Source organism: Peromyscus maniculatus, chromosome 19 (genome assembly GCF_049852395.1).
Source record: "Peromyscus maniculatus bairdii isolate BWxNUB_F1_BW_parent chromosome 19, HU_Pman_BW_mat_3.1, whole genome shotgun sequence".
Lineage (NCBI taxonomy): Eukaryota > Metazoa > Chordata > Mammalia > Rodentia > Cricetidae > Peromyscus > Peromyscus maniculatus.
The window spans coordinates 33801600-33829314 of NC_134870.1; the positions used below are offsets into that span (position 1 = coordinate 33801600).

The 27715-nt window shown below is 40.2% G+C and overlaps 1 protein-coding gene across 6 annotated transcripts in view; it reads left to right on the plus strand.

Annotated features, from left to right (window-relative positions):
- Positions 1-27715, plus strand: part of Rbm27 (RNA binding motif protein 27) — a 68081-nt gene that overhangs the window by 8075 nt on the left and 32291 nt on the right. For 4 of the 6 annotated variants that reach the window (XM_042263694.2, XM_042263693.2, XM_076555119.1 and 1 more), the window contains exons 2-8: positions 6272-6390; positions 11494-11618; positions 17623-17714; positions 18361-18554; positions 19140-19400; positions 20606-20899; positions 24508-24642. In XM_042263694.2, coding sequence (XP_042119628.1) covers positions 6272-6390; positions 11494-11618; positions 17623-17714; positions 18361-18554; positions 19140-19400; positions 20606-20899; positions 24508-24642 — 1220 coding nt within the window. The remainder of the gene's footprint in view (positions 1-6271; positions 6391-11493; positions 11619-17622; positions 17715-18360; positions 18555-19139; positions 19401-20605; positions 20900-24507; positions 24643-27715) is intronic. The other 2 variants (XM_076555118.1, XM_042263695.2) reach the window with 1 other exon arrangement.

Sequence of the window (27715 nt, forward strand, 5' to 3'; positions counted from 1 at the left end):
ACCTTTACCCTATGATTCATTAGCACACTTATTAGTGGCCTTATCTCTGAAACAGATCATACTAAGAAGTTAAAATCAGGCTCAAGTTAAGAAAAATGTAGATTTTGCTTGAAGTGGAAGGAGGTCTAGTAGACTGTCTTCTTCCTGAAGCAGAAGACTGTAATGGCTTTTTAGTGGTGTCAAAGACCCTTGACTTTTTCATTTGGGATTAGTATATGTCTGAAATCAGAAGCTGGTGTGTTAGCTGTGCAGATAGTAATGTCTGCAAATGGGGAATTTATCAAAAGAGAAAAAATTCAAAGTTGAGGGCTTTGTACATGTTTGTAGGTCAGTATTTCTGTTAGCTTTTCCTAATAAAAATTCTGATTTTTCTCTTTCTCTCTTTCCTTTTCTTTTTTTATACTGGGGATTGAACTTCGGTCATCACACATGCTAGGCAAGCACTCCATCACTGAGCTGTATCTCCATTTTTTAGTTTTATTTTGAGATAGGGTTTTGCTAAATTGCCTAGGCTGTTAGTTCACTGTATTCGAGGAAGGCCTTAAAATTATAATTCTTCTGCCTCAGCTTCTCAAGTAGGTGGGACTTCAGGTCTGCTGTGTAAATGATCTTGTTTTTTAAGATGACTTAAAGATCATTAAACCGTATTATACAGGATGTGAATTTTAATGAGTCCTTGTATTGGTAACACACTGTTTTATTTCTTTTGTTATTATTTCAATTAAAGGTAACTACTGGTTGAGGTTTATAACACATTAATTTATCTTGCAGATATATGTTAGAAAAGTATATGTGATGTGAAATACATTTTACTTGCATGGAGTTACAGCCTAGTTTTACTTCCAAAGGAGGTAAACATTTTTAAAATTTATTTTATTTGTGTATGTGTGCCTGTGCATGTGTGTGTGCATTCTATGTGTATGTGTGTTGTTTGTATGGACATTGAACTCAGCTCCTCAGACTTGGCAGCAAAGGCTGTTAACCCACTGAGCCATTTCACTAGCCCTTCTCTTGAGTGGAGTGCAATTTTAGTGTTAGCTTTTTTTTATTTTTAATCTGTCTGCTTGCCTATCTATCTGTCTATCTATCTATCTATCTTTCTGTCTGTCTGTCTGTCTGTCTGGTTTGTTGTTTTTAGACTTTAATCTGTCTGTTGGTCTGTCTGTCTGTCTGCCTGCCTGTCTGCCTGCCCGCCTATCTATCTATCTATCTATCTATCTATCTATCTATCTATCTATCTATCTATCTATCTATCTATCCATCCATCCATCCATCCATCCATCCATCCATCCATCCATCCATCCATCCATCCATCCATCCATTCATCTTATTTGTTGTTTTTAGACTAGGTCTTACTATGTAACCCTGGCTGGCCTGGAACTCACTATGTAGGCCAGTCTGACTTCTAACTCCGAGATCCACCTGTCAGCCCCTCTTACCCCCCTCCACTCCTCCTCTGCCTCTCTATCTCTCCCTCTCTCCTTTGCCTCTCCTCACTTCCTCTCCTCCTCTGCCTCCTCCATCTCACTTTCCTCTGCCTCTCCACCTCTCTCCCACTTCCTCTTCACCTCCTCTTTCTCTGCTTCTCCCCTTCTCCTCTGCTTCTCCCATCTTTCTGCCTCTGGAATGCTGGCTGTTTTGTTTTTTGAAACTGTGTTTCCTATAGCTGAACTGAACTTGACCTCTGATATTGTACCCTGATCTGCCTCCACCTACAGAGCGCTGGAGCATGGGCCACCTTTCCCAGCCCAATGGAATAACTGAAGATAGATGTTAGAAACTTTTATAACCTTTTTAACAGAAACCCATTTTTGCTGGGAAATATACATGTCTAGTGTAGTTATGGACATAATAATTTTAAAATTTCTTTCTAAACTATGCTGTATCAGTAGTCAAGCAGAATCTTTGAGCTTGGTTCCGTAAAAGTAGCCAAAGGCTTTGTGTACTGTTGCTGCATACTACTGCTGGGTACAGGAAAGGAAAAATCATTTTGATAGGACAAGGATGATTTTGTATATCAAGGATCTTAGGCTGTTTCTGTGATAGTTCTGGAAATCCTATTGGGCTACTATTAGTTTAAATATCAGTACCATGCTACTGTGTAATAATTGTGAACTTTTAAAGATTATGTAGTAGGAGCTGGTGTGTAGAAAGGATGAGTAAAACTTAGAAAGGTCTAAACATTTGCAGCACAAGACTCCCAGATGTCTTTGTTTCATCTTTCACTTAGTGTGACTTGGTGTTTCAGACTGATGGTTTCCTTGATAGCCCACTTTATTGGCACATATTGGGAGATGACAGATTTAAATGCTCTTATTTCTTTGGATGTAACATGCATTTGTGTTCAGTGTAAAATTCTATTAGGTAGTAGCAGTCATTCATTTATTTCCATTAAACAAATGCTTAAACTGTGATCACCTTTCCTAGAGTCTTTTTACTCTTTTATCTTAACTATTCATCTTTTAACACTATTACACCAAAGTGTGTTTCATTAGATCTAGAAGGGGTATTGTGGTACATGCCCAAGAGCCTAGCACTAAAGTGGGTGCAGCAGGAAGGAGCACAGCTACAAGTGTGAGGCCAGCTTGGGCTACATTGAGATCCAGGCTAGTGTGGGCTACATATTGATAACTTGTTTCAATACCCTAAAATGTGTTTCATCAAAAACAGCTCAATTCTGTATGTCTTTTAGTCCAATTATGTAAAAGGTACCTGGGTTTGTGTAACTCAGTAACTAGATATTTTGCCTGTTTCTACTAGAAGCTTCATTTTTTTTGGGGGGGGGGTTGTTTGTTTGTTTGTTTTTGAGCAGGGTCTCTAAATAGCTCTGGCTGTCCTAGAACTCACTGTGTAGACCAGGTTGGTGCTGAACTCACAGACATCCTCCTGCCTCTGGATTAAAGGTGTAAACCACACTGGGCTTCATATTCTAACTTCAGAATTATGCTTGTCAGATCATGAGACTAAAGATTTTGATAACAGCAAAAAATAAATAACGTTGCCATTTGTTCAATTTATTCATTTATTCAAATATTCAAACATTTATTCAAATATGTTATGTGTATGAGTATTTTGCCTGTTCATGTATATGTGTATCTTGTGTTACCTAAGGAGGCTAGAAATAGGAGTTGAATAACCTGGAACTAGAGTTGCAGGTGGGTGTTGGGAATCAAACCCAGGTCCTCTGCAAGACCTTAACCATTTAACCATTTCTCTGGTCCCTTATTTATTTTTCTGTATCCTTTTTTATCTGTGTTAGAGACTATCCTTACCCGTGGCTGGTAAGATGGCTTAGCAGGTAAAGGTGCTTGCCACCAAGCCTCTTGACCTGAGTTAAGTTCCTAGAGCCCACGTGTTGGAGGGAGAGAACCAATCCGCACAGGCTGTCCTCTGATCCCCACCAGTGTGCATGTACACGTACACACACACACACACACACACACACACACACACACACACACACACACACGTAAATGTTTAAACAAGAAGTCTGATTTTATGTCAACTTGACACAAACTGGAGTCATCAGAGAGGAAGGAGCCTCAGTTGGGGAAATGCTTCCATGAGATCCAGCAGTAAGGCATTTTTCTCAGTTAGTGATCAGTGGAAGAGGACCCAGTCCATGGTGGGTGGTGCCATCTCTGGGCTGAATGGTCCTAGGTTCTGTAAGAAAGCAGGCTGAACAAGCCAGTAATCACCCCACCCCACCCCCCACCCCCCGCCTCTGTGACAGCTCCTACCTCCAGGATCCTGCCCTGTTTGAGTTCCTACCCTGACTTCTTTAATAATGAACAGCAATATGGAAGTGTAAGCCAAATAAACCCTTTCCTCCCCAACTCGCTTTTTGGTCATGGTGTTTCATTGCAGCAATAGAAACTCTAACAAAGATCTGAGTTTTCTTTCTTTCCTTCTTTTTTTAAAAGATTTATTTATTATGTATAGTGTTCTGCCTGCATGTATGCCTGAATGCCAGAAGAGGGCATCAGGTCTCATTATAGATGGTTGTGAGCCACATGTGAGCCATGTGGTTGCTGGGAATTGAACTCATGACCTCTAGAAGAGCAGCCAGTGCTCTTAACTTCTGAGCCATCTCTCTGGCTCCCTTCCTTCCTTTCTTTCATTTTTTGAGATACAGTTTCTCTGTGAAGCCCTGGCTCTCCTGGAACTAGCTCTGTAGACCAGGCTGGCCTTGAACTTAGAGGTCCACCTGCCTCTGCTTCCCAAGTGCTGGGATTAAAACTGTGTACCACTACTGCCCAGCTGACTTTCTTTTAAAATTGTGTATTATTGTAGTATGCAAATAATAATACATATTCATTCCTAGCACACTTTGACCATTCCTTCAGATTTTGTAAATTAGCTCTGTGTTTTATAGAATTGACAATGAATATATTTTTTTCTTTTTTAGAATTAGGTGCATAGTCTGTCTCTGTCTCTAGTATTAGGTGCATGGTCTCTCTCTGAGCATGTGTATGTGGAAGCCAGAGGTCAACATCAGGTGTTCTTCTTATATCTCTCTCTTACTGAAACTTGCTGATTGGCTACATTGGTTAACCATCAAGCTCTGGGGATCTAACTGTCTCTGCCCCACTAATACTAGGATTACAAACACACGACCATAACTCTTTTTGTTTGTGCTAGGGATCCGAAGTCAGTCCTCATGCCTGTCCTCCAGGTGTATAGGCTCTAGGGAATCCCCTTCCTTAAGACAGTATTGGCAAGGAAGGAAAGTTTTGCTCTTTTACTAATGTGTAGGTTTTTGTTTAGGCTTATTTGTTTTAAGATAGTTTCCTTGAGGGGTTGGGGATCGAGCTCAGTGGTAGAGTGCCTAGCAAGCACAAGGCCCTGGGTTCGGTCCTCAGCTCTGAAAAAAAAAAAGATAGTTTTCTTGACCAGTATGTCCCTAAACTCAGTGCCCTGGTCTCCCGAATCCTGGAATTTTAGGTTTGAGCCATAATTTCTGAAGTAGAGGTACTAGTTTTCCTTTTGTTGGAAAATGTGATTGATAGTCATAAGTTTAAATGTCTTAGGTTTTCTCTTTGACAGAGGAGGCCTAAGAATTATCTAAACAAGATTATATTGAACGCTGGGCGGTGGTGGCGCACGCCTTTAATCCCAGCACTCGGGAGGCAGAGCCTGGTGGATCTCTACCTGGTGGAACTCACTACCAAGTGAGTTCCAGGAAAGGCACAAAGCTACACAAAGAAACCCTGTCTCGAAAAACTAAAAAAAAAAAAAAAAAAAAAAAAAAAGATTATATTGAGTAGCACTTTATAAAGATTTGATCACTTTGCTTCCCCGATGATTTAATTTACTATCATCCTGAATGTTCATTTTACCTTGATAAGAACAAGGTGTAGCACAGCAAAGGTAGCACACACCTCCAGTTCCAGTAGGCAAAGGCAGCAAGATTTAAGGCCACACAAAATTCTAGATGAGTGAGGCCCTCTCTCAGCGATAAAAGAAAACAAAAAACCCAAATAACTCTGAGGCCACATGGGATTATGTGCTACTTAAACATGCATGTATTGGGAAATATAGTCTATTTTAAAAATACATAATATGTACATACAACATGTAAACTTTTAGTGTAATATGACAGATCAAACATTATTAGGTCTGACAGATTGGTCAGGAGTCAGCAGCCAGAATCATATCTCTGGCATAGGAGGTGTTTTGAGTATCAAGCAAACGAGTGTTCTTTCTGCCACCTTTCAAGCACTTGTAGACTTGTTTTTAGCTCTTGGCGCTTTCTTTTGCTTGCAGCGGTGAAGCCAGCTAACCAGTAATGACTAAAGAACAGGGTGAGGTTAGTTAGTGGTAGGTTGAGTAGCCAATTTTGGATGTTGGTCCCTGTGGCTTTAGGGGAGGGTACTCTGAGAAGAGGAATAATCTGTCCATCACTTTCCCTTCCTTGCTTTTTCTCACTGGTCACATGAAACTCACAGATCCTGGGGGTATTAGTGGTGCCAGCATTGTAGGGGCTACCCTTTCCCTGTTGCTTCCGAGAAAGCAAGTAAATGTCCTGGTTCAGTGTTCTTGGTGTTACTAGAGCCTTGGAAATAGGAGGCAAATTAATTATTAAAACAAATAAACGGAAAAGGAAAATCTCACTTGGAGTACATATATGCTACTTGTTATGATAGCTGCCTGTGTCTGAAGTCACTTTAAATCTTTGATCTTTGATTTTCTAAAATAGGGGTAATTTTATTAATAATGTCACTGTTTACAAACAATGTTTATGATTTTAATTTTCCCTTTGTCTAACTAGATGTGATGCTGACCCTTCAGCCCTAGCCAACTATGTTGTAGCACTGGTCAAGAAGGACAAACCTGAGAAGGAATTGAAAGCCTTTTGTGCTGATCAACTTGATGTCTTTTTACAAAAAGGTAATTGTTTGGGGCCTTCAAGTATTTTAGGTAAATATTTGTAATTTAAAACTTCCTGAAAACAGCCAGGAGCAGCAACACAACCAAACTTCATGAAGGTATAAGCTTGAGGGGGGTAGGGGCAGGGGACTTCGGAATTTGTGCGTAATCCATCCTCGCATAGTACCATGTTAATCTCTGAATCATTCCAATTCTACTGTATGCACTGATGAAGTGAGACACTTTACAGTAAAGTAGTCACAGTCCTTTGAATCCTTCAGTATGCCCATTCATGTGTGTGTTTAGGAAGGACAGATTTTCCCGTCCTTTGCTTCTTTCCTGTATTGAGACAGTGGCTCTAATACTTGCTAGATTCTTTGCAGCTTTGGCAGTACTTGGCTAATGGTTGAGGGATAACTATTTTAGGCAACTGAAGTTGCTTTCTAGTGTGTGTGTGTGTCTGTCTGTCTGTCTGTGTATGTATGTATGTGTGTGTGTGTGTGTGCACCCATGCATATTTATCATGTATGTGCAGGTGCACGTAAGTATTTGTGGTGAAAGTAGGTCAACTCTGGTGTCATTTCTCAGGAACCTTCCGTCTTATGTTTCTTGTCTCATTGGTCTGGAACTTGTAAAGTAGGCTTGGCTGGCCAGCAAGCCCCAGAGATCTTCCTTTTCCAGTGCTGTGACTACAAACACGTGCCACCGTGGCACGGATTCTGGGTTCAAATTCAGGTTCTTAAACTTGTGTAGCAAGCACTTCACTTCAGCTGTCTCCCCAGCCCTGAAGCTGCATACTCTTTTTTTTTTTTTTTTAAGATTTATTTATTTATTATGTATACAGAGTTCTGCTTGAATGTGTCCCTGCAGGCCAGAAGAGGGAGCCAGATCTCATTAGATGGTTGTGAGCCACCATGTGGTTGCTGGGAATTGAACTCAGGACCTCTGGAAGAGCAGTCAGTGCTCTTAACCTCTGAGCCATCTCTCTAGCCCGAAGCTACATACTCTTGCTGTTAATACAGAGAACAAATGTTCTTTTTCTTTCTTGTCTGGGGCATTTGAGATCCAAGAAGAATGGGTATGATTCTCCTCTCTCTGTACCTTTAACTTCTCATCTCCAACTGGCTATGAGGTGCTTGCCTGTGATTCAGCACTTGGGAATTGGAAGCAGGAGGATCAGAAGATTGGTTGTCCTTTGCTACATAGCCTGGGCTGCATGAGACTGTCTCCGATTTCCTTTACCAACATCCTCCAACCATACAGAGCTTGCAGGAAGTTTCTCTTACTGTTTTCTTGATAGTTCCTGTCCCATCCCACCTCTACCCAGTCCTCTAAGCCACACTGCCCACCTCCCTGTCTTTGTCATTGAGTGTGTCCTTTCTTAGAGCCTGTGGACGTGTTTTATGTTTGCCTGGAGGAGTCTTTCTCATGTCCTCTGGGATCTCTTGAGATGTCATCTTGCATAGTTCTCCCCAGTGTAGTTTATAGTAGTCCATGCTCTAGTTACCCTTTTTTTTTTAAAAAAAACCTCCTCTCAGCTCTGCTTTATTCCTTTTTTCTTTTCTTCTTCTTCTTTTTTTTTTTTTCTCGAGACAAGGTTTCTTTGTTTAATAGTCTTGGCTGTCCTGGATCTCACTTTGTAGACCAGGCTGGCCTCCAACTCAACACCTGCCTGTGCCTCCTACATGCTGGGATTAAAGGTGTGCGCTGCCGCCGCCGCCACCACCACCACCACCACCCAGCTTTTTTTTTTTTTTTTTTTTTTTCCTATTACCAGCTTGATACAGTACAAATTTTTATCCTAATAGTGAAATGTTTCATTGAGGCTTGCCTAGTAACTGAGTAAAACCAAAACTTATAAGCCACAGTCAACCCTAGGGTCCCCCCTGCTATATAACCTCCCTGGTTCTGTGGGTTGCCGTCTGATTGTTCTTTGCTTTATATCTAGTATCCACTTATGAGTGAGCACATGTTTGTCCTTCTGGGTTTGGGTTACCTCACTCGGTGATTTTTTCTAATTCCATCGATTTGCCTGCAAATTTCATGCTGTCATTGTTTTTCTCTGTTGAGTAGTACTCCATTGTGTATATGTACCATATTTTTTTTATCCATTCTTCCGTTGGCGGGCATCTAGGTTGTTTCCAGGTTCTGGCTATTATGAATAGTGCTGCTATGAACATAGTTGAGCATGTATCTTTGTGGTATGACTGAGTATTCCTTGGGTATATGCCCAAGAGTGGTCTGGCTGGGTCTTGAGGTAGCTCAATTCCCAATTTTCTGAGAAACCGCCATACTGATTTCCACAGTGGTTGTACAAGTTTGCATTTCCACCAACAATGGAAGAGTGTTCCCTTTGCTCTGCATCCTCTCCAACATAGACTGTCGTTAGTGTTTTTGATCATGACCATTCTGACAGGTGTAAGGTGGTATCTCAGAGTCATTTTGATTTGCATTTCTAAGGATGTTGAGCATTTCTTTAAATGTCTTTAAGCCATTTGTGATTCTTGTTTTGTGAATTCTCTGTTTAGCTCTTTAGCCCATTTTTTAATTGGACTGTTCAGTATTTTGATGTCTAGTTTCTTCTTGAGTTCTTTATATACTGTGGAGATCAGTCCTCTGTCAGATGTGGGGTTGGTGAAGATCTTTTCCCATTCTGTTGGCTGTCTTTTTGTCTTACTGACTGTGTCTTTTGCCTTGCAAAAGCTTCTCAATTTCGAGAGGTCCCATTTATTAATTGTTGTGCTCAGGGTCTGTGCTGTTGGTGTTTTATTTAGGAAATGGTCTCCGGTGCCAATGCGTTCAAGAGTGCTTCCTACTTTCTTTTCTATTAAGTTTAGTGTAACTGGATTTATGTTCAGGTCTTTGATCCACTTGGACTTGAGTTTTGTGCATGGTGACAGATATGGATCTATTTGTAATCTTTTACATATTGAGATCCAGTTATGCCAGCACCATTTGTTGAAGATACTTTCTTTTTTCCATTGTATAGTTTTGTTAGCCCGTTTTTTAATTGGATTGTTCATTATTTTAAAGAAAAGGTCTCACTGTGTATCCTTGGCAGGCTTTGAACTTATGACATCTGCTTGCCTTGTGTCTCCTAAGTACTGGGATTAAAGGCAGGTATTCTCTTTTCATGGTGCTTGTAACACTCTGCTGTATATTTGCCAGTTTATCTGCCTTTTCCTTGTTTGCTTTTCCTTTTCTTGAAAGTAGAGACTTGGAACCAACAGTATTTGGTATATAGACTCTGAAAAAGTACATTTATTTATTTATTTTGCGTGTGTGCGTGTGCCACAGCATGCATTTGGAGGTCAGAGGACAACTTTCGGAGTGGGTTCTCTCCTACAATGTGGGTCATGGAGATTGGAGTCGGGTCAGCAGGGTTTGTGGTAAGGGCCTTTACTCATTGAGCCATCTCATTAGCCTTGTTTTTGTTTTTATTTATTTGTCTCTCTGTTTATTTTTTTTAAATGAACTGTCTTTCAAATTACAAAATTGATCCCTGTGAAAATACAATAGAACCGAAGAGTCTAATCTATTACTTTAAAGTTATATGTAACAGTCAGCAACAGTTAACAGTTTTATTTATTCTTACATGTTTTTCTTCTTTGTTGATAGGGACTCGTATAGCACAGGGTATATTTGAACCTATCATGTATTGGAGGATAACTTCTGTGAATTTATGGTCTTCTTGCCTCTATCTCTGAAGTATTGGGATTGTAGGCATAAACCACTAAGCCTAGCTTACTATTGATTAAACCCAGGATTTTCTACATACTGGGCAAACACTCACCTATTTCTCCAAATCTATTTTTAATTTTTTGAAAGTTATTTTTATTTTAGGTGTTTGAATGTTTTGCCTGCATGTTATTCCAGTGTACTGTGTGCATGCCTGGTGCCTGTAGAGGCCACTAGAGGGCACCAGATCCCTTGGAACTCAGTTATGGATGATTGTAAGCTGCCAAGGGGTTTCTAGACCCAAACCTGGGTCCTCTAGAAGAGCACCAAGCAAGCTCACTTAACTGCTGAGCCATCTCTCTAGCCCCTGTGTTGTGTTATTTATTTATCCTTTGATTGGAGTATCCCTCTAGTGCAGGCTGCCCTGGAACTCACTAAGTAGTCTAGGTTCGTGATCCTCTCACCCTGCCTCCTGATTACAGTATTATAGCTATGAACCACCATGTTCCACTTCAGCTGACAGTCGTATACCATTTTGAAAAAAAAAAAAAAAAAGTTTGCTTATAAAATTAGTAGTGTAAAGGAGTTTGTCTGAAGATGCTTTTCTGAGGTAAAAGTAGTTGGCATTTTAGAAATGTAAAATATGTAATAATTGAGCATCAGCAATGCTCATGTGATACCTTCAAAGTACTCAGCCCTCCCATATGTTGGGGATTGAACCATCAGGGCAAGCCCACTGCCACTGAACAGTACCCCTTTAGGTGTTCCCTAGGACAAGACCAATGAAAGTTACTTACATTTAACTAGAGTAAAACTAGAAATATTTTGATATTTGTGTTTTTCAGCAAAACTACCTGTTTCTCTCATTCTGTTTGTCTGAGGAAGTTTCAGATAGGCTATAACATGGATTTGAGTCAAACACAGATATTGATTTCAACACATTCAAACATACCTAATTCAATCTTTGAGTGGGAGTGCATTCTATCCAACACGTAAGATTATACTGTGGGATTACTTCCTCCTCTTCTACATATGCTTCTTTCCCCCCCATAGTACAGTTTGTCATTTCAGTTTCTTTGAACAGATAAACACATTATTAGTTTCTGTCTTTACAGCTGATATTCTTTGTAGGTCAAGAGAAATTTTGTAATCTCTTATTTGATAGTTTGTTAGTCTCTTGCTGATAGGAACTTTGTTTCTAATCTGTTGTTCTTAACTTAAGCAACAAAATCTTACATTTATATCATTTGCACACATGCAATTATGTTGGAAAGATTTAAAAAGAAACAAAACTTCTAGAAGTGATGTTTCTTCCTTTAAGGTAAGTCTTGGTTTTAAAAACCTGACAGCAGTGGTAAAGATCCCTTGTTTTTCTAAAGCATTGGCAACAGTGTTTAAACTTTCCATTTTTGTTTGTATAACATTTCAATATTTTTTTCTCTTCAGAGACTTCAGGTTTTGTGGACAAGCTCTTTGAAAGTCTTTATACTAAAAACTACCTTCCACCATTGGAACCAGTTAAACCTGAGCCAAAACCACTAGTTCAAGAAAAAGAAGAAATTAAAGAAGAGGTAATACACTTCTTAGATTCTGTTACTAGGATTCTTAAGTTGAAATTAGTTTTGTTTCTTTGTGTTTTTTTTTTTTTTTTAAGACAGGGTCTTACTGTGTAGCTATCACTGGCCCTGAACTTAAGAGATCCACCTGTCTCTGCTTTCCATACTGTGGTTAAAGGTGTTGTCACTATGCCCTTTTTTTTTTTTGTTTTGTTTTGTTTTGTTTTGTTTTTTTGTTTGTTTTAAGACAGGGTTTCTCCCTACACCTAGAGTTGGATTTTCTTAGGTAGGCTACAAACCAGCCGGCACTAGTAATCCTTTGCTGATTAAAGATACCAGGCTAAGGAGCTAGAAAGTTGGCTCTGTAGTTAAGAGGTTACGAGTACATACTGCTCTTGCAGAGGTCTTGAATTTGGTTCCCAGCACGTATATTTGGTGGCTTATAACCATGTGTAACTCCAGCCCCAGGGGATGAAATGCCTTTGATGTCTGTGTGCACCTGCACTCATATGTACATATATACTCTCACAATATAATTTTAAGAAGATTTCCAACCTAATTGCTTGCTTGAACCAATAAAGGAATAATATAGCTTTCTTTCATTTATAGTTTCTTTTCTATATAAATCAAGCAATATTTGATAAGAATGTGGAAAAGAGGTGGGTTTTTTTGTTTGTTTTGTTTTTTTTTTTTTGTTTTTTTTTTTTTGGTTTTTCGAGACAGGGTTTCTCTGTGTAGCTTTGCGCCTTTCCTGGAGCTCACTTGGTAGCCCAGGCTGGCCTCGAACTCACAGAGATCCGCCTGGCTCTGCCTCCCGAGTGCTGGGATTAAAGGCGTGCGCCACCAACGCCCGGCTGTTTGTTTTGTTTTTTTGTTTTGTTTTTTTTTTTTTTTTGTTTTTTCAAGACAGGGTTTCTCTGTGTAACCCTGGCTATTCTGGAACTTGCTCTGTAGACCAGACTAGCCTTGAACTCAGTGATCCAGCCTTCATATTAAAGGCATGCACCACCACCACCACCACCTGGCTATGGGATGAGTTTAAAAAGAGATGGGGTCTCATATATCCCAGGCTAGTCTCAAACTCACTATGTGGCCAAGGATAACCTTGAAAACTTGCTATTTCTGTCTCCACCTCCAGAGTGCTGGTGTCATCGACATGTGTCACCACACTTAGTGTGGGACCTGCCTTGTGTATGTCAGGCAAGTGCACTCTGAACTACACTCCCAGCACACAGATCACTATTTAAATTAAACTTTTAGTCCTCTGTGTTGAAGGAGAACTCATAGAGGTCCTCCTGCCTCTATCTCTGGAGTGCTGGGATTAAAGACATCCATTGCCACCCCCCAGTTGGAAAAGAGATTTTTATGTACACATATAGGTAGTCTTTAATCCTGTACCAGGAACAGAAATATTTTCCAGCTTTTTAAAGAAATATTTGTTTTTATTTTATTAGCTGTCAAGTTGGCTTAGTGGTTAAGAGTGCTTGTTCTTGTAAAGGATCTGGGTTTGATTCTGACTGCAAACATAGCAGTTCACAATCATCTATAACTATTTCCATGTTGTACATGGTACACAGACATACATGCAATCAAAAAATTCATACATATAAAGTAAATACATCTAAAAATGATTTATTTTTATTTTGTGTATGTGAGTATCTACCTGCCTGTATGTCTGTGCACCATGCGCATGCCTGATGACTATGGAAGCCAAAAGAGGATGTTGGATCCTGTGCTGGCTAGTTTACTGTCAACCTGACACAGGCTGGAGTCACTGGAGAGGTGGGAACCTCAACTGAAAATTGCCTCCATAAAATCCAGCTGTGGGCAAGCCTCTAGGGCATTTTCTTAATTAGCAATGGTGGGGGAGGACCCAGCCAATTGTGGGGTGGTGCCATCCCTGGTGGGTGGTTCTAAGTTCTATAAGAAAGCAGGCTGAGCAATCCATGATGCACAAGCTAGTAAACAGCACTCTTCCATAGCATCTGCATCAGCTCCTGCTTCTAGGTTCCTGCCCTGACTTTCTTCATTGATATACCATGATGTGGAAGTGTAAGCCAGTAAACCTTTTCCTTCCTAAGTTACTATTGGTCATGGTGTTTCATTATAGTAATACTACTCCTCACTAAGACGGATCCCCTGGAACTAGAGTTAGAGACAGTTGTGAGCTGCTATATGAGTTCTGGAAACTGAACCTGGGTCTCTGCAAGAGCAGCAAATGCTCTTAACAGCTGAACTATCTCTCTAACTCCCATTTTCCAACTTCTAGAAATTTACTTAATTCTACAGACAAAATGACTTAAAAATCTCTTATTTAGCAGTAATTGTAAATTTAGATCAGAATTATCCAGGTAGCACCCACAACACTCATGATGCCTACCTAGATGTGTTATTGATGATTTGCCTCACTTACTTTCATTATATGTCTGCACCTTAACTTTTTTTTGAGTCATTGCTCTCATAAACCATGGCCCTTCATCTTTTTGCATTTTCTAAGAATAAGAATATTTTTTGGGAGCTGGAGATTGAGCCCAGTCTGTAGAGTGCTGGCCAAACACCTACAAAGTCTCAGGTTTGAGCACTAGTACCATATTAAATCAGGCGTGATGGTGCACATGTCTGTAATCCCAGCAATTGCATGGCAAGAGCAGAGGAATCAGAAGTTCATGGCTATATAGTGAATTGAAGGCAATAAATAGGATATGTGAAATGTGGGATACATGAAATCCTGTCTCAATAAAAAGCTGGAGAGATTGTTCAGTTGATAAAGTGCTTGCTCCACAAACTTGAGGGTCAGAGTTTGATTCTGCAGCCGCAGAACCCTTATACAAAACCCTAGTCCTTGTGCCTATAATAACAGTACTGAGAGGATGCCTGGGGCTTGCTGGGTACCAGTCTGGTGGTACCAGTGAGCTCCAGGTTTAGAGAGAGAACCTGTCTCAAAGAATAAGGTGGGGAGTCAGAGGAAGACACTAGACATAGACCTCTGGTGTCTACATTTATACACACATGTGGTATGCCCACCTGTGTACACACACATACACACACATGCACGCCATTATCGGTTTCAGTATAGTTAACCTTCATACCATGTACTGTCTATTTCAGTTTTATTAGTTTTCCCAGCATTGTTCCTTACTTATAGTCTGTTCAGTTCCTTTTGTATGGAATTCATTCTGAGATTTGTGTGTTGTTGTCATTTCTGACTCACTTTAAACATTTTTTTAGATTTACTTTTATTTTGTATATGGGTATTTTGCCTCCATGTATGTCTGTGTACCATGAAGAGAGCCTTGAAACTTGAGTTAAAGACAACTGTTAGCCATCATGTGGGTGCTGAGAATCGAACTCAGGTCCTCTGGAGCAGTCAGTGCTTTTTTTTTTTGGTTTTTCGAGACAGCAGTCAGTGCTTTTAACCAAATATTATTATGATTATGATTATGATTTTTTAAACACTCATTTATTTTGGGTAGATGTATGGTACTGAGGGGTTTGAACCTGTAGCCTTGTGCGTGCGAGGCAAGTGCTCTGCCACTGAGCTGTATCTCGAGCCACTTAACCAAATATTATATAATTGAACTGATCTAACAAACTGTGACTGTTTTAAATTAAGATCAGCTGACACCATTATCACTTACCTTTTTTTTTTTTTTTTTTTTTTTTAAAAGTTTTCGAGACAAGGTTTCTCTGTGTAGCCTTGGCTGTCCTGGAACTCACTCTGTAAACCAGGCTGGCCTTGAACTCACAGAGATCCACCTGCTTCTGCTTCCTGAGTGCTGGGATTAAAGGCGTGCACCACTGCTGCTTGATTTTTCTTTGTTCTTATATAATTTCTTTTTATTTATGTATGTACTTACTATTTTTTTTTTGTAGTATTTCTTTTATTTTATGTGTTTGGGTGTTTTGACTAAGTGTGTGTCTGTACACCATGTGAATATAGTGCCCTCAGAGGCAAGAAGAGGGTGTTGGATGCCCTGGGACTGGAGTTACAGACAGTTTGAGTTGCCATGTGGGTGCTGGGAATTGAACCCAAGTTCTCTGCAAGAATAACCAGTGCTTTTAACCACTGAGCCATCTCTTCCATCCCCAGCTTACAGTTTTTGAGGCAGGGCCTCATGCAGCCCAAAGTGGCCTTGAACTCTTGATCCATCTGCCTTCACTTCCCAAATGCTAGGCTTCAGTGTGTATACCGACCCCTGAGCCTGGCTCATAAAGTCTTTAAAAAGTAGGCCAGTGAGGTTTTTGCTATGTCTTTTCAAGTAGGAAAAATGAAGACCTTCCTTGCATACAGTTGAGAAATTTTTCTTTGGTGCTTTATGGTATATAATTTATGTATTTGGTATAGGTTAAATATTTTATAACCTAATTTTTAATGACAGGTAGCCCTTTTCTGTAGTTATAGCAGGTACAAACTGACTTCTGAGAATCTAATGGCAATTGATATGAGTATTAACAAAATACTGAGCTGAAAGGACGATGGCTCAGTGGATAGGCATTGCCATTGCTCATGAGCTTCCCAGCTCCCTGGTGAGAGGGTACAAACACCTGCAGCTCCAGCTCCAGGTGATCTAGCCTCTAAGGCACCAGCCCCTCACTTGGGACATACTCATATATGCAGAACTCACACAAAAATCAATCGTTTTTTAAAAATTGTTATCTTGTTTGAAAAGAACAGTTTAAAAAATCATTACAGGGTCCCATTTGTAGTATCTTTGTAATAAAGTCTAATTTTGAAAACTGAAAAAGGGATAATGTGAGCTTAGTTCTAGAGCTCTCCTGATTGACAGTTGTCTGGCATTTCTTGTTGCTAAGCTTTTATGTTTCAGTTCATTGTGATTACTGGTATAAATAGTAGTTCATATAGTCACACGTACATGTAGTGGTTTAATTCCTGACTTGCTCAGTTGCTGCTTTTGCAGCTCGAAGCTTGTTCTGAAACAAATCTCAGGACCAGCCGCCTTGACTTCTTGAGCCTCAGCTGCATTGCACCGTCAGTTGTTTTTATAATTAGATTATTGGCCACGGGGGAAACAGACAAGAGAATTTGGACCATTGATGCAGCTCTTCTGGTGCTGAAAAACAATAGAAGATGTGTGCTGAAGTTTATGTTGCACACAACATTGTTCCTTTTTACCAAAACGTTCCCAAGATTTTGTTTTGTGAAGAAACACTGTTTGTTCTGTGGGGTTTTTATTGTCTAGATTCAGCTTGTTGCTTCTTGGTGGATTAATGCATCATTTGTGTTCCTTGTAAATTGCTGGAGGAAACGGACTTTTGAATCCAGTTAGATGAGAGTGTTCTCTGCTGCCATATGCCTGCCACATTGTGGTTGCCATTATTATACCGTCTGCATTTTATTAAATTGTTACCTTCTGGTCCATTTCCTGATTCTGATATTAATAAGGAAGGAGCTTCTCCATTATTTGGAAATTTGTTTAGTTTTTTACAAATTTGATTCATTTGTATGCGATGCTAAGAATCAAACCCAAGACATTGTACTTGCTGTGCAGGCATTCTACTATTGAGCTAGGCTCCGAGCTCCACAATCTTTTTTTTTTTTTTTAATTTTGAGGGTCTCATGATATCCAAGGTTGCCTTGAATTCATGATCCTTCTGTTTTAGTCTCCAAAATGCTCAATAGGATTGCTTTTACATATTACCATACCAGGCCCAAACTAACCTATTTATTTATTATTATTTTGAGACAGGGTCTTGCTATGTAGACTGGGTTGGCGTCAAACTCACAGAGCTCTGTCTGGCTCTACCTCCTGAGTGCTGAGGTTAAAGGCTTGCAGAGCCACACCAACCCAAACTTCGTTAATTAGTTTTTATTATTTTATTTTATTTTATTGAGGCAGGGGCTCTTTGTAGTCCTGGCTGTCCTGGAACTTGCTCTGTAGCCCAGGCTGGCCTCAAACACAGAGGTCCACCTGCCTTTGCCTCCTGAGTGCTGAGATTAAAGGCGGTGTGCCACCACCAACAACTGAGGATTTGATCTTATTTCTAACAAATCTCACAGGTATTTCAAGAGCCAGCAGAAGAAGAACGAGATGGTAGAAAGAAGAAATATCCTAGTCCCCAAAAGAGTCGTTCAGAATCCAGTGAACGAAGGTTTGTATTTGTCTCTGAATAGAAAGTTACTGAAAGCCACTTTAGCATGCAAAGTTAGTTGCATAGCATTTATGGTCTGTGTCCCAACGCCCTCTCTAAAGCTCCGAGGGTGAGAGTGTTTGCCTTCTTTCCATTCTGTCTTTTGCTGTTGTCTCAGCTTCTGTGTCTAAAAAACAGTCATTATTTGCTTTCCCCAAGAGCACAGGGGTGGGAGCAGTCTCCTCAGAGAATTATAGTGAAATGTTCCATTTGTTTAGGGGTGCTCTGTATTAAAATTATCCATGCTAGCATAGGCCAGAAGGGTACAGTTTGGCAGATGTTCACCTTGGATCACAAAGTGCTCTTGGTTTAGGAAGACTTGTTTTGAGACTTTCCCACTTTCTCCTTCTGATTTCTGTCTTCTCCCCCACTTTCCCTCATACTTTGGGTTCACCTCTTCCTTTTCATTTCTCCCTACCTTGTGTACTTGAAGTGGAAAACCCTTCCCCCTTTTAATAATGGTTAGAAGAATTAGTGGTAGTCTTGAGACATTCTAAAATAGACATTATGAATTGTGGTGACTTAAAGAGAGGTTTTTATTCTCTGGACTTGTGCACAGATCTCATTTCTCGAGTCTCCGTATGGCTTTTATATCTGTATATTATAGGACACGCGAGAAGAAAAGAGAAGATGGCAAGTGGAGAGATTATGAGCGGTACTATGAGCGGAACGAGCTGTATCGTGAGAAGTATGACTGGCGAAGGGGCAGGAGCAAGAGCCGGAGTAAGAGCCGAGGCTTGAGTCGGAGTAGGAGCCGAAGCAGGGGCCGCAGCAAAGACCGAGATCCAAACAGGAACGCCGGTGAGGAGGCGACAGCCCCGGCTGGGAGAAATGGGAAAACTGGAATTGTCTCCCAAAGCTGGATATTGATCTTTTTACAGACAGTGCTAATCTTGTATACCCTTGGAATTAAGGCAGTTTTTTTAGAAGTTATTCTAAGTTATTATAGCGTATATCAAGATTTAAATCGTTTTTATAATTGATACAAATGTTTTTTTAATTAGTGACAACAGCACTTGAGTAAAAAGGTTGCCTTTTTTTTTTTGTTTTGTTTTTTGTTTTTTTTGTTTTTTTTTGTTTTCCCTGGGAGTAATAGAATTGACTTGCTATGAGGTTGCCCAATGTTCATAAAAAGAAAAATCCTAAAATGCCTGTGGAAAACCTGACTGAAATTCTGTCAGTGTACTTGTTGATAGTGTAAAATTGTTTTTCACAAGTCTGTTGAGATATACCGAGGTGGCGATGTTCCTGCTTTTAGAATATACTGCTAGTGAATGTGTTTAAGCTGTAGCTCTCTCAGTAAGCGTAGGCTACTGTTCTGAGACAAGAAGTGTAGCTTAAGCATGTAAATATGTGACCTCTCTTGTTTCTTTGTCTCTAAAACAGAGCACAGGGAAAGATCCAAGTTTAAGAGTGAAAGAAACGACCTGGAGAGCTCCTATGTGCCTGTGTCTGCTCCACCTCCAAACTCTTGTGAGCAGTACTCCTCTGGGGCACAGTCTATTCCCAGCACTGTCACTGTGATTGCACCTGCTCACCATTCTGAAAACACCACCGAGAGCTGGTCTAATTACTATAACAATCATAGCTCTTCCAACTCTTTTGGTCGAAACCCACCACCAAAGAGGCGCTGCAGAGATTATGATGGTAAAGACTGCCTTCTCTTTTGTCTGTGCTGTTCCCAGCTAGGAAAGCAAGTGTTGCAGATACTACATGGGTGCTCCCCAGCAACCTGCCTTACTTTTTTATGTGAATTGAATACTAGTGTTTTCTTTTCTTCATATACCATGTAATGTTTTTTTCACTTACAGTTTCCTGAAAATACCCCCATACTGACATGTAAAGAACCTCAATTGTTTTTTGAGGCTCTTACTTAGTATTCTATATGTTTAAAAATATGTTTAACCCATTTATCTTAAATATGCACTTAGTTCTTTCTGGTATTTTCAGTTATAAGCACTTATACAATAAATAGCCTTGTCTTCTATACCTTGCCTACTGGAAATTTAATGTTAAAATATTGTTTAAATTGATGCATACTATTCATACTTATAGCATATAACACGTTTTCAGTACATGTATACTGTATGTAGTAATCAAATCAGGGTAACTAGCATGTTTATAACCTCAAACCTATTTTTTGGTGTTGGAAACGTTCATGATCTTTTCTACCAACTATTTTAAAACAACTGTTAACTATAGTTATTTTATTATATTCTAGAACATTACCTATCTTCTATCTACTTGAGTATTTTAAATTTAAACCATATACAGCAAGAATGGTTGCTTTAAAAAATATTATGAAATAGATCATTGAAATGAAATTATTAGTTCAAGGCTTATTCTTTCCTATCAAACCTTTGATAAATGGATATTTGGTAAAATATCTAGTTTTTATTATTTAAAAAAAACTTTCTTTTTTTAAATGAGTCTTATTATATAGCCTTGGCTTGCCTCAAATGTGCATGTAACTCAGGCTGGCCTCAAACTTGAAATCCTCCTGCCTCAGCCTCAAGAGTGCTAGGATTACAGGAGTCACCACCACACCTGTTTCTTATGAAAATTTAGCAACTTGGTTAAATTTAATAGTAGCTACTTAGTATCCTGTTTGACCCTGCTGTTGTAAAATTTCAATACGTCATACTCTCATAGAGAATAGAGAATATGCTTGCCTCTACCTCAAGATTATATGGTTACTAACAGGCGAGCCCTAAGGAGATTTTCCACTTCTTAGAAAAAAACTTCAATGTAAATTAGGATGTTGAGTTTTCTGGAATTTGTTTTATTCTTTTAACTCTAAGTAGATCGTAATAAGGTTTTTGTTTTTGTTTCTTTAATTTTAATTCTTACAGAAAGAGGATTTTGTGTACTTGGTGACCTTTGTCAGTTTGATCATGGAAATGATCCTCTAGTTGTTGATGAAGTTGCTCTGCCAAGTATGATTCCTTTCCCACCCCCTCCTCCTGGGCTTCCTCCTCCACCACCTCCCGGAATGTTAATGCCTCCAATGCCAGGCCCAGGCCCAGGCCCTGGTCCTGGCCCTGGTCCTGGTCCCGGCCCAGGCCCAGGCCCTGGCCATAGTATGAGACTTCCTGTTCCTCAAGGACATGGTCAGCCTCCACCTTCTGTTGTGCTTCCCATACCAAGTAAGTATGTGTCGGTTGAATCTTGTTCTGTTGATGAGTTGTATTTAGAAGAACCTCATCCCCTTTGCTAACTAATTTAAGATGTTTGAAAAACAGTAATGGAATTTAAAATATTCTTCCATAGTTAAGATGTTCTTACTTTCTGCCATTCTTTACCATACCTGCAGTGTGCCCTTTGTCTGTAGTAGCCTACCTTGTATTGATCTGGAGACGAAACCTTGTTAGTATCTTAAGATGTTAGCAAAGAAACATGCTGGTAGGTTTGTGGATTTTCTTAGTACTTAAAGAAAATCTCTTCAAGATTATTAAAGTAACTTGAGATTTTTTTTAAATTATAGACTCTTTAGAGGATGAATACTAACTTAGGCAGTATTTGTCTAATTGGCCTCAGTGATTATCTATTCAGTCAACTTTGATTTAACTCTGTCCTCATAGTGTTTTAGGTTGATTTGTTTTTGTGGGAGTAAATTCTAAATACCATGTCATTGTAACTGTGTGTATTTCCATGTGGATTTCTTTACTGAAAAAGAGTTTTTATTTGTGTGTGTGTGCACTTTTTTAAATTGCATTTATTGTATCCACCCCAATCAAGAGTAAGACATGTTTTAAAATGGCCATTTAAGGGCCTGGGGAGATGGCTCATCAGTAAGAGTGCTTGCTGTGCAAACTTAAGGATCTGAGTTCAAATCCCTGGTGTTGACATTAAAAGCTAGACATGGCTGTATGCCTATAGCCCATCTCTGAGGGGGTAGGGTAGAGACAGGAGGATTGCTGGGGTCGTCTGCCAATCTAGCTGTGGGTTCAGTGAGAGTCTAGAGGGAATAAGGTGGCGAGTAATAGAGCAGGACATTTGACATCCTTCTCTGACCTCTGTACACATGGTGGGTGTGTGTGTGCCCTAATACCTCCCACACAAACTTAAGACGTATTAGTGGTTGCTGGCTGGCTGTGGTGACACACTCCTGTTATGCAGCACTCTGGAGGCTGAGCAGACAGTCGAGGTAAGTTTTGAGTATAGCAAGAACAGGGATAAGACTAAATTTTTAAAATTCAATTGGAAAAGTTTACAGAATGAATTATTAACATACATGTAATGGTCTAAGAAAATATCTACTGACATTTAACATTGCATTATTAAAGAATAGCAAATTGTTATCTTAAAAATTATTGCAATTTAAGCAATATTTCTCTGTTCCCGATACTAGGGATAGAACTTAGGGCTTCACTCGTGCCTAAGCAAGTACTCCCCACTCAGGTTTACTCTCAGCCCCTTTCGATTTATTTTGCATCAGGGTCTCAACTAAGCTGTCCAGACTAGCTTTGAACTAACTATAGTTCAGGCAGGCTTTGAGCTTGACATCTTGCTCAGTGTAGCTCTTGTGTAGCAGGGATTACAGGCCTGAATCATCTGGCTCTCTCAGTCTTTTTCTTCTCCCAGTTCTGAGGGTTGAACCCTGTTCTTCATGCATTTTGGGCAAACTGTCAACCTCTAAGCTATATCTCCAGCACTATTTTTCTTTTTTTAAAGCACTTTATTTTAGCGCAGTGGTATAGCTCAGTACTACAGTGCTTGACTGTGACTTATGTGTCCCTGATTTTTGTCCCCAGTGCCAAAACTATAACCAAAACCGTTAGGAAAAATAATGTAGCACAATCCTGTGTACCCATTGCTGAGCTTCCCTGTAGTGAAGTCTACAACACATTAAAGTTGGTAACAAAAGGGCTGGCGGGATGACTCAGCAGGGAAAGGTGCTTGCTATGGAAGCCTGGATGTCCAAGTTCAGGAGAGAACTGACTCCATAGATTTGTCTTCTATCTACCGCCACATGCACACTATGGCTAACCTCCCCTCCTCTAATAGTAATAGTAATAACATTAATCATAAAATGTGCCATGAGATGGCTCGGCAGATCAAGGAGCTTGCCACCTAGCCCAATGACCTGAGTTTGATCCTTGGTATCCATATGGCAGAAGGGGAGAGCCAACTCCCTCAGCATATCCCCTGACCTCTACATGTATTCTGTAGCATGTGAGCTTACAAAATACATTTTTAAAAGTTGGTAATAATACACAAGGATTTAATATATAGATTTTTTTTTTCAGCTTTGCTTTGTGGGAATGATGGTGCTAGGGATCGCACCTCACAGGGCTCTGTGTATGCTTTCTGTCCTAGTTTTCCTTGTGCTGCTAGATAAAATAGTGACTGAACCTGGGGTTTGTTTCACTGTGGCGCTTACAATCAGTCCATCAGTGAGGGCAGCCAAGGCAGAACTGAAGCAGAGACAAAGGAGGAATGCTCAGTACTGGCTTGTTCAGCTACAATTCTTATACAGCCCAAGACCCAGAGAGGGCTGAGCATCCTGCTCAGTTAACAGTTAAGAAACTCTCCCATAGACATGCCTGCAGACCAGTCTTCATTTGAGGTCCTCTCTTCCCAGGGGATTAGTTTGTGTTAAGTTGACAGAAATTAACCAGTACACTAGGCAAGCACTTTACCATTTAGCAGCATCTCCAGCCCTTAACTTAGCAACTGTGAATATTAAATATTGATTGAAGGGAGTCAAGAGATAACTTAGCAGTTAAGAGCAGCTGTTGCTCTTCCAGAGGACCTGGGTTCAGTTCCCAGCACCCACATGGTGGCTCACAACCATTCATAACTAGTTCCAAGGGATCTGACACCCTTTCCTACCTTTACAAGTACCAAGAACAATTTTATGTGATGTACATACATGTGGGCAAAAATATTCATACATGCAAGTTAAATAAATGTTAAAAAGTAATATAAAAATATAGCATATAACTCAAGCTTAGGAATAAAACACATTGCCTCTACAATATATGTTGAAGTGATTTTATTCTCTTAAGCTTCTCTTTATTTACCTATTTTAAATTTAATTTGTTATTGGGGTACGGACAGTTGAACTCAGGGTCTTGCAAATGCCAGGCAAATACTAGAGGAGACCACTGAGACCCGATCCTTATCACCCTTATTCCCCTGTTTATTTATTTAGAAACAGGGGATCTTTAATTTCTTATCCTTCTGTTTCCACTTTCCAAGGGCTGCAATTGCAGACAAGTGCCATCATGCTGGGGATCCAGATCAAAGTTTTGTGCATGCTAAACAAGCACTCCACCAGCTGAACTACATCTCAGCCCTAGCTCTCCACTTTTTTTTTTTTATGACAAAATTCTCTGTATAATCCTGGCTGGCCTAGAATTCCTATGTAGACCAGACTGGCCTTGAACTCACAGAGATCTGCCTGCCTCTGCCACTCAAGTGCTGGGGTTAAAGTCACGAGCCACCATGGCCCAGCCTCACTATATCTTTGATACTTTCCATTTGTCCTCACAACCACAGATTAATAAGTATATTTATTGCCCACTTATGCTTAAGCCATCTACTGTACCTCAAGTCCCTTCCTGCCATTCTCGTGTCTGCCTGCAGAGGCACCCAGCCCCACCTCCCTTTCGTTTGTGATAAGCTTTGCCTCTTGGAGAACTAGGACTGTCATCAGGATTGTTAAGTCCGAATAAATTAGTATTACTATCATGTTCTTACTACTAATTATTATTAATCCTGTACTTCTCACTCGTTTTTGATTTTCTAGGACCTCCCATTTCACAGTCAAGCTTAATAAACAGCCGTGACCAGCCTGGGACAAGTGCAGTGCCCAATCTTGCACCAGTGGGAGCAAGACTACCTCCTCCTTTACCCCAGAACCTCCTTTATACAGTGTCAGAAAGTAAGTAATGTTACTTCAAGAAGTTCTTAGATTTTTGCTTTTTTAATTAAACAGATCAGTTTTTCATACACAGGACAGGTGATGGGCTGTAAGTGGCTGCAATTATGGCTTTTGGGCCTTGTGGGACAGGGGACAGGATGTCTTTCTATGTTCTGACGAAGACCCTGTGTGTAGCTTCTGGGGATGCATCCTGTAAAGGATGGCAGTCCAGATTGGGTGGTGTACAGTTCCAGACCCTTAGTGTGAGCTGCTTTGAGTGTAACTTCTAGTCCAGTCATACAGTTCTGGTCCAAGGCTAGGGTTTTGGATTTGGGGCTGCAGCTCTATGGTGTCATTTCTGCCTGGCCTGGTGTCAGCATGATGTCGTGTAGGGCAGTCTGGGGATTTGAAGGGAGACAGACCAACCCAAAATGTGCTTTTGATGGGTTGTCAAGATATGGTGGGTAAAGGCAGTTGCCACCAAACCTTAGGACCTGAGTTTGATCCCTGGGTTCCACATGGTGGAAGGAAATTTGCAAATTGTCTCTGATCTTCACACATGCATTGTGATACTGTGTGTGAGTACACCAAAAATGCTATTGTTGTTGGCCATGGTGGTGCACACCTTTAATCCCAGCACTTGGGAGGCAGAGGCAGGCAGATCTCTATGGGTTCGAAGCTAGCCTGGCCTACAAAGCAAGTTCCAGGACAGCAGGGCTCTTACACAGAGAAACCCTGTTGGGGGGATTGGGGGAGGAGAAAGCTTATTCTTTTTTTTGGGGGGGGGGGGCGGTCAAGACAGGGTTTCTCTGTGTAGCTTTGTGCCTTTTCTGGATCTTGCTCTGTAGACCAGGCTGGCCTCGAACTCACAGAGATCCTCCTGCCTCTGCCTCCTGAGTGCTGGGATTAAAGGCGTGCGCCACCACCACCCGGCATAGAAAGCTTATTCTATTGGGATGCATAACTGTAAAATTGTATTCATATTCACAAAGCAACTATGTCATATGGCTGTATTTTAATTTTGTGTGCTGGGTGGGGAGAAGCAAGGAGCCCTCTGCTGCTGTACAGGGTAGAGTCTCTTCATAGTGACTGCTGCAGTCACAACATTAAGCTTTTGCTAAAAGAATCTCTAAAACATGTGGCCTGTCTTCTAAGAAGTATACAAGAGTCAGGTAAAATATATCTTAATAGTTGAAGTGAAATAGAAAACATGTGAAGTGCAGTGTTTTAGTGCATTTTAAACATTGATGTTTTAAGTATTTCCTTTGATTTATACCTTTCTAAAAACCAAATGCCTGGTTGATTTTGTTTTTGTTTTTTGAGACAAGATTTCTCTGTGTAGCACTGGCTGTTCTAGAACTTGCCCTATGGACCAGGCTGGCCTCAAACTCAGAGATCCCTGCCCCTGCTTCCTGAGTGCCAGCCTGACTTGATTTTATACACACACACACACACACACACACACACACACACACACACACACACACACACACACATTTATTTAAGTTATTAAATTATTAAGTTATTAAAACAGAAATATGTTTTAAAAGTTAATTAAGCCAGGCATGATGGCATACTCCTTGTAATCCCAGTGCTGGGGAGGTAGAGGTAGGAGGATCAAGAGTTCATGGCCAGTCTCAGCCACATAGCAAGTATGAGGCTGCCTTGGGCAACTCCAGCCACTGTCTCAAAAAACCAAAAGCATTAAAAAAAAAAGTGGCTGTTTTACAGTGTCAGACTGTGAGCTCTTCCTTTACAGAAATGATGGCATGTTCACTTTTTGTGTATCTGTTCTTATAAATTTGCTTTGCTTCGGAAACGTGTCCTCATCTCTTCCATGTCGCAGAAGCAAGCAAGTCAAGTAGTCGGGCCTAGTTTAAGATCCTGGTGCTTCACCTGTTCTTTCTCATCTAGGCCAAGTTAATTAACTTCTCTGTTCCTCAGTTTCCTTTTCATTACTATTCCTCTGAAGAGAAATGAATTTGTTTGTATTCCTGTAAGGCATCTAACATGTTTTTGGCATCTAGTAATCTGTAAAGGATTAGTTACATTCTATGTAGTTTCTATTTTCTAGTCATATTTTAACCTCTGAGAATAATGCCTGTTCTTAAATCTCTGCCTCTGCCCTTGTCCTTGTCAATGGGTTCAAGATCCAGCTACTTATAAGGACATCATCGTATGAGTGACACATTGTTGCTCTGCCACCCCCACCCCCCAATGATGGTGGGCTGCAACATGGGCCTCTAGCATGCAAGACAAGCTCAACCTTGCTTTGCTTTTTACAAAACTTAGTTCATCCAAGTCCTTTTTCCTTTGAAGATTCTCTTTTGCTATATTTCCACCAGAACCTCTACTTTTATTCACATTTGCTCACTGCATGCACATTTGGATCGTTGGACACTATTATGCTTGTCTAAGCCCCTTCACCAAGGTATGGCACATAATATTAGTTGAGTGAATAGCTATCCCTCAGGCTTTTGTCATGAGAGCTCTTAGTGAATCATCAGAGACTCTTTTCTCAGGCTCTGACTCTGGCTGAGGTTTACTGCTTTCCTAATCCTTTTTCACTATTTCCCAACTTGTATAGTGCCTGTTCTCCTGCTGTGACTCAACTTGCCTTTTCTTCTTTCCTGCTTTATAATATGCTTTCTCTTCTGCTTCAGGGGTCAAGTCTAAAAACTTGAGAAACATTCATCTTCTGTTTCAGATTCCTACATAACATACAAGCATTTGTGTCATAACAGTGCATGCTTACATATATAGTCTGTTTGATTTTCCATTTATGAATATAAATCAGAAATCTCTGACATTTTCTCTTGTCTCATGGTCTTCTGATTAGTATCTTGACAGTGCAGGTTTGTTTTATTGTTGCTAACAGTGTTTTTACTTATGATAACTATCAAATAGACATAAAAATGAGGAGACTATTATAATGACCTGAGGTATACGCAGTATAACAAAGATCCTTGTACCTGTTATCCAGCTTTAGTAGTGACCAGCGTGCTAGTTAACTCTTTTTTCTATATTAGTCAGTTGTTAACAGTTAAAAGTGGCTTTTGTACTTACAAATATGAAAACCTGGATTTATTGCAGT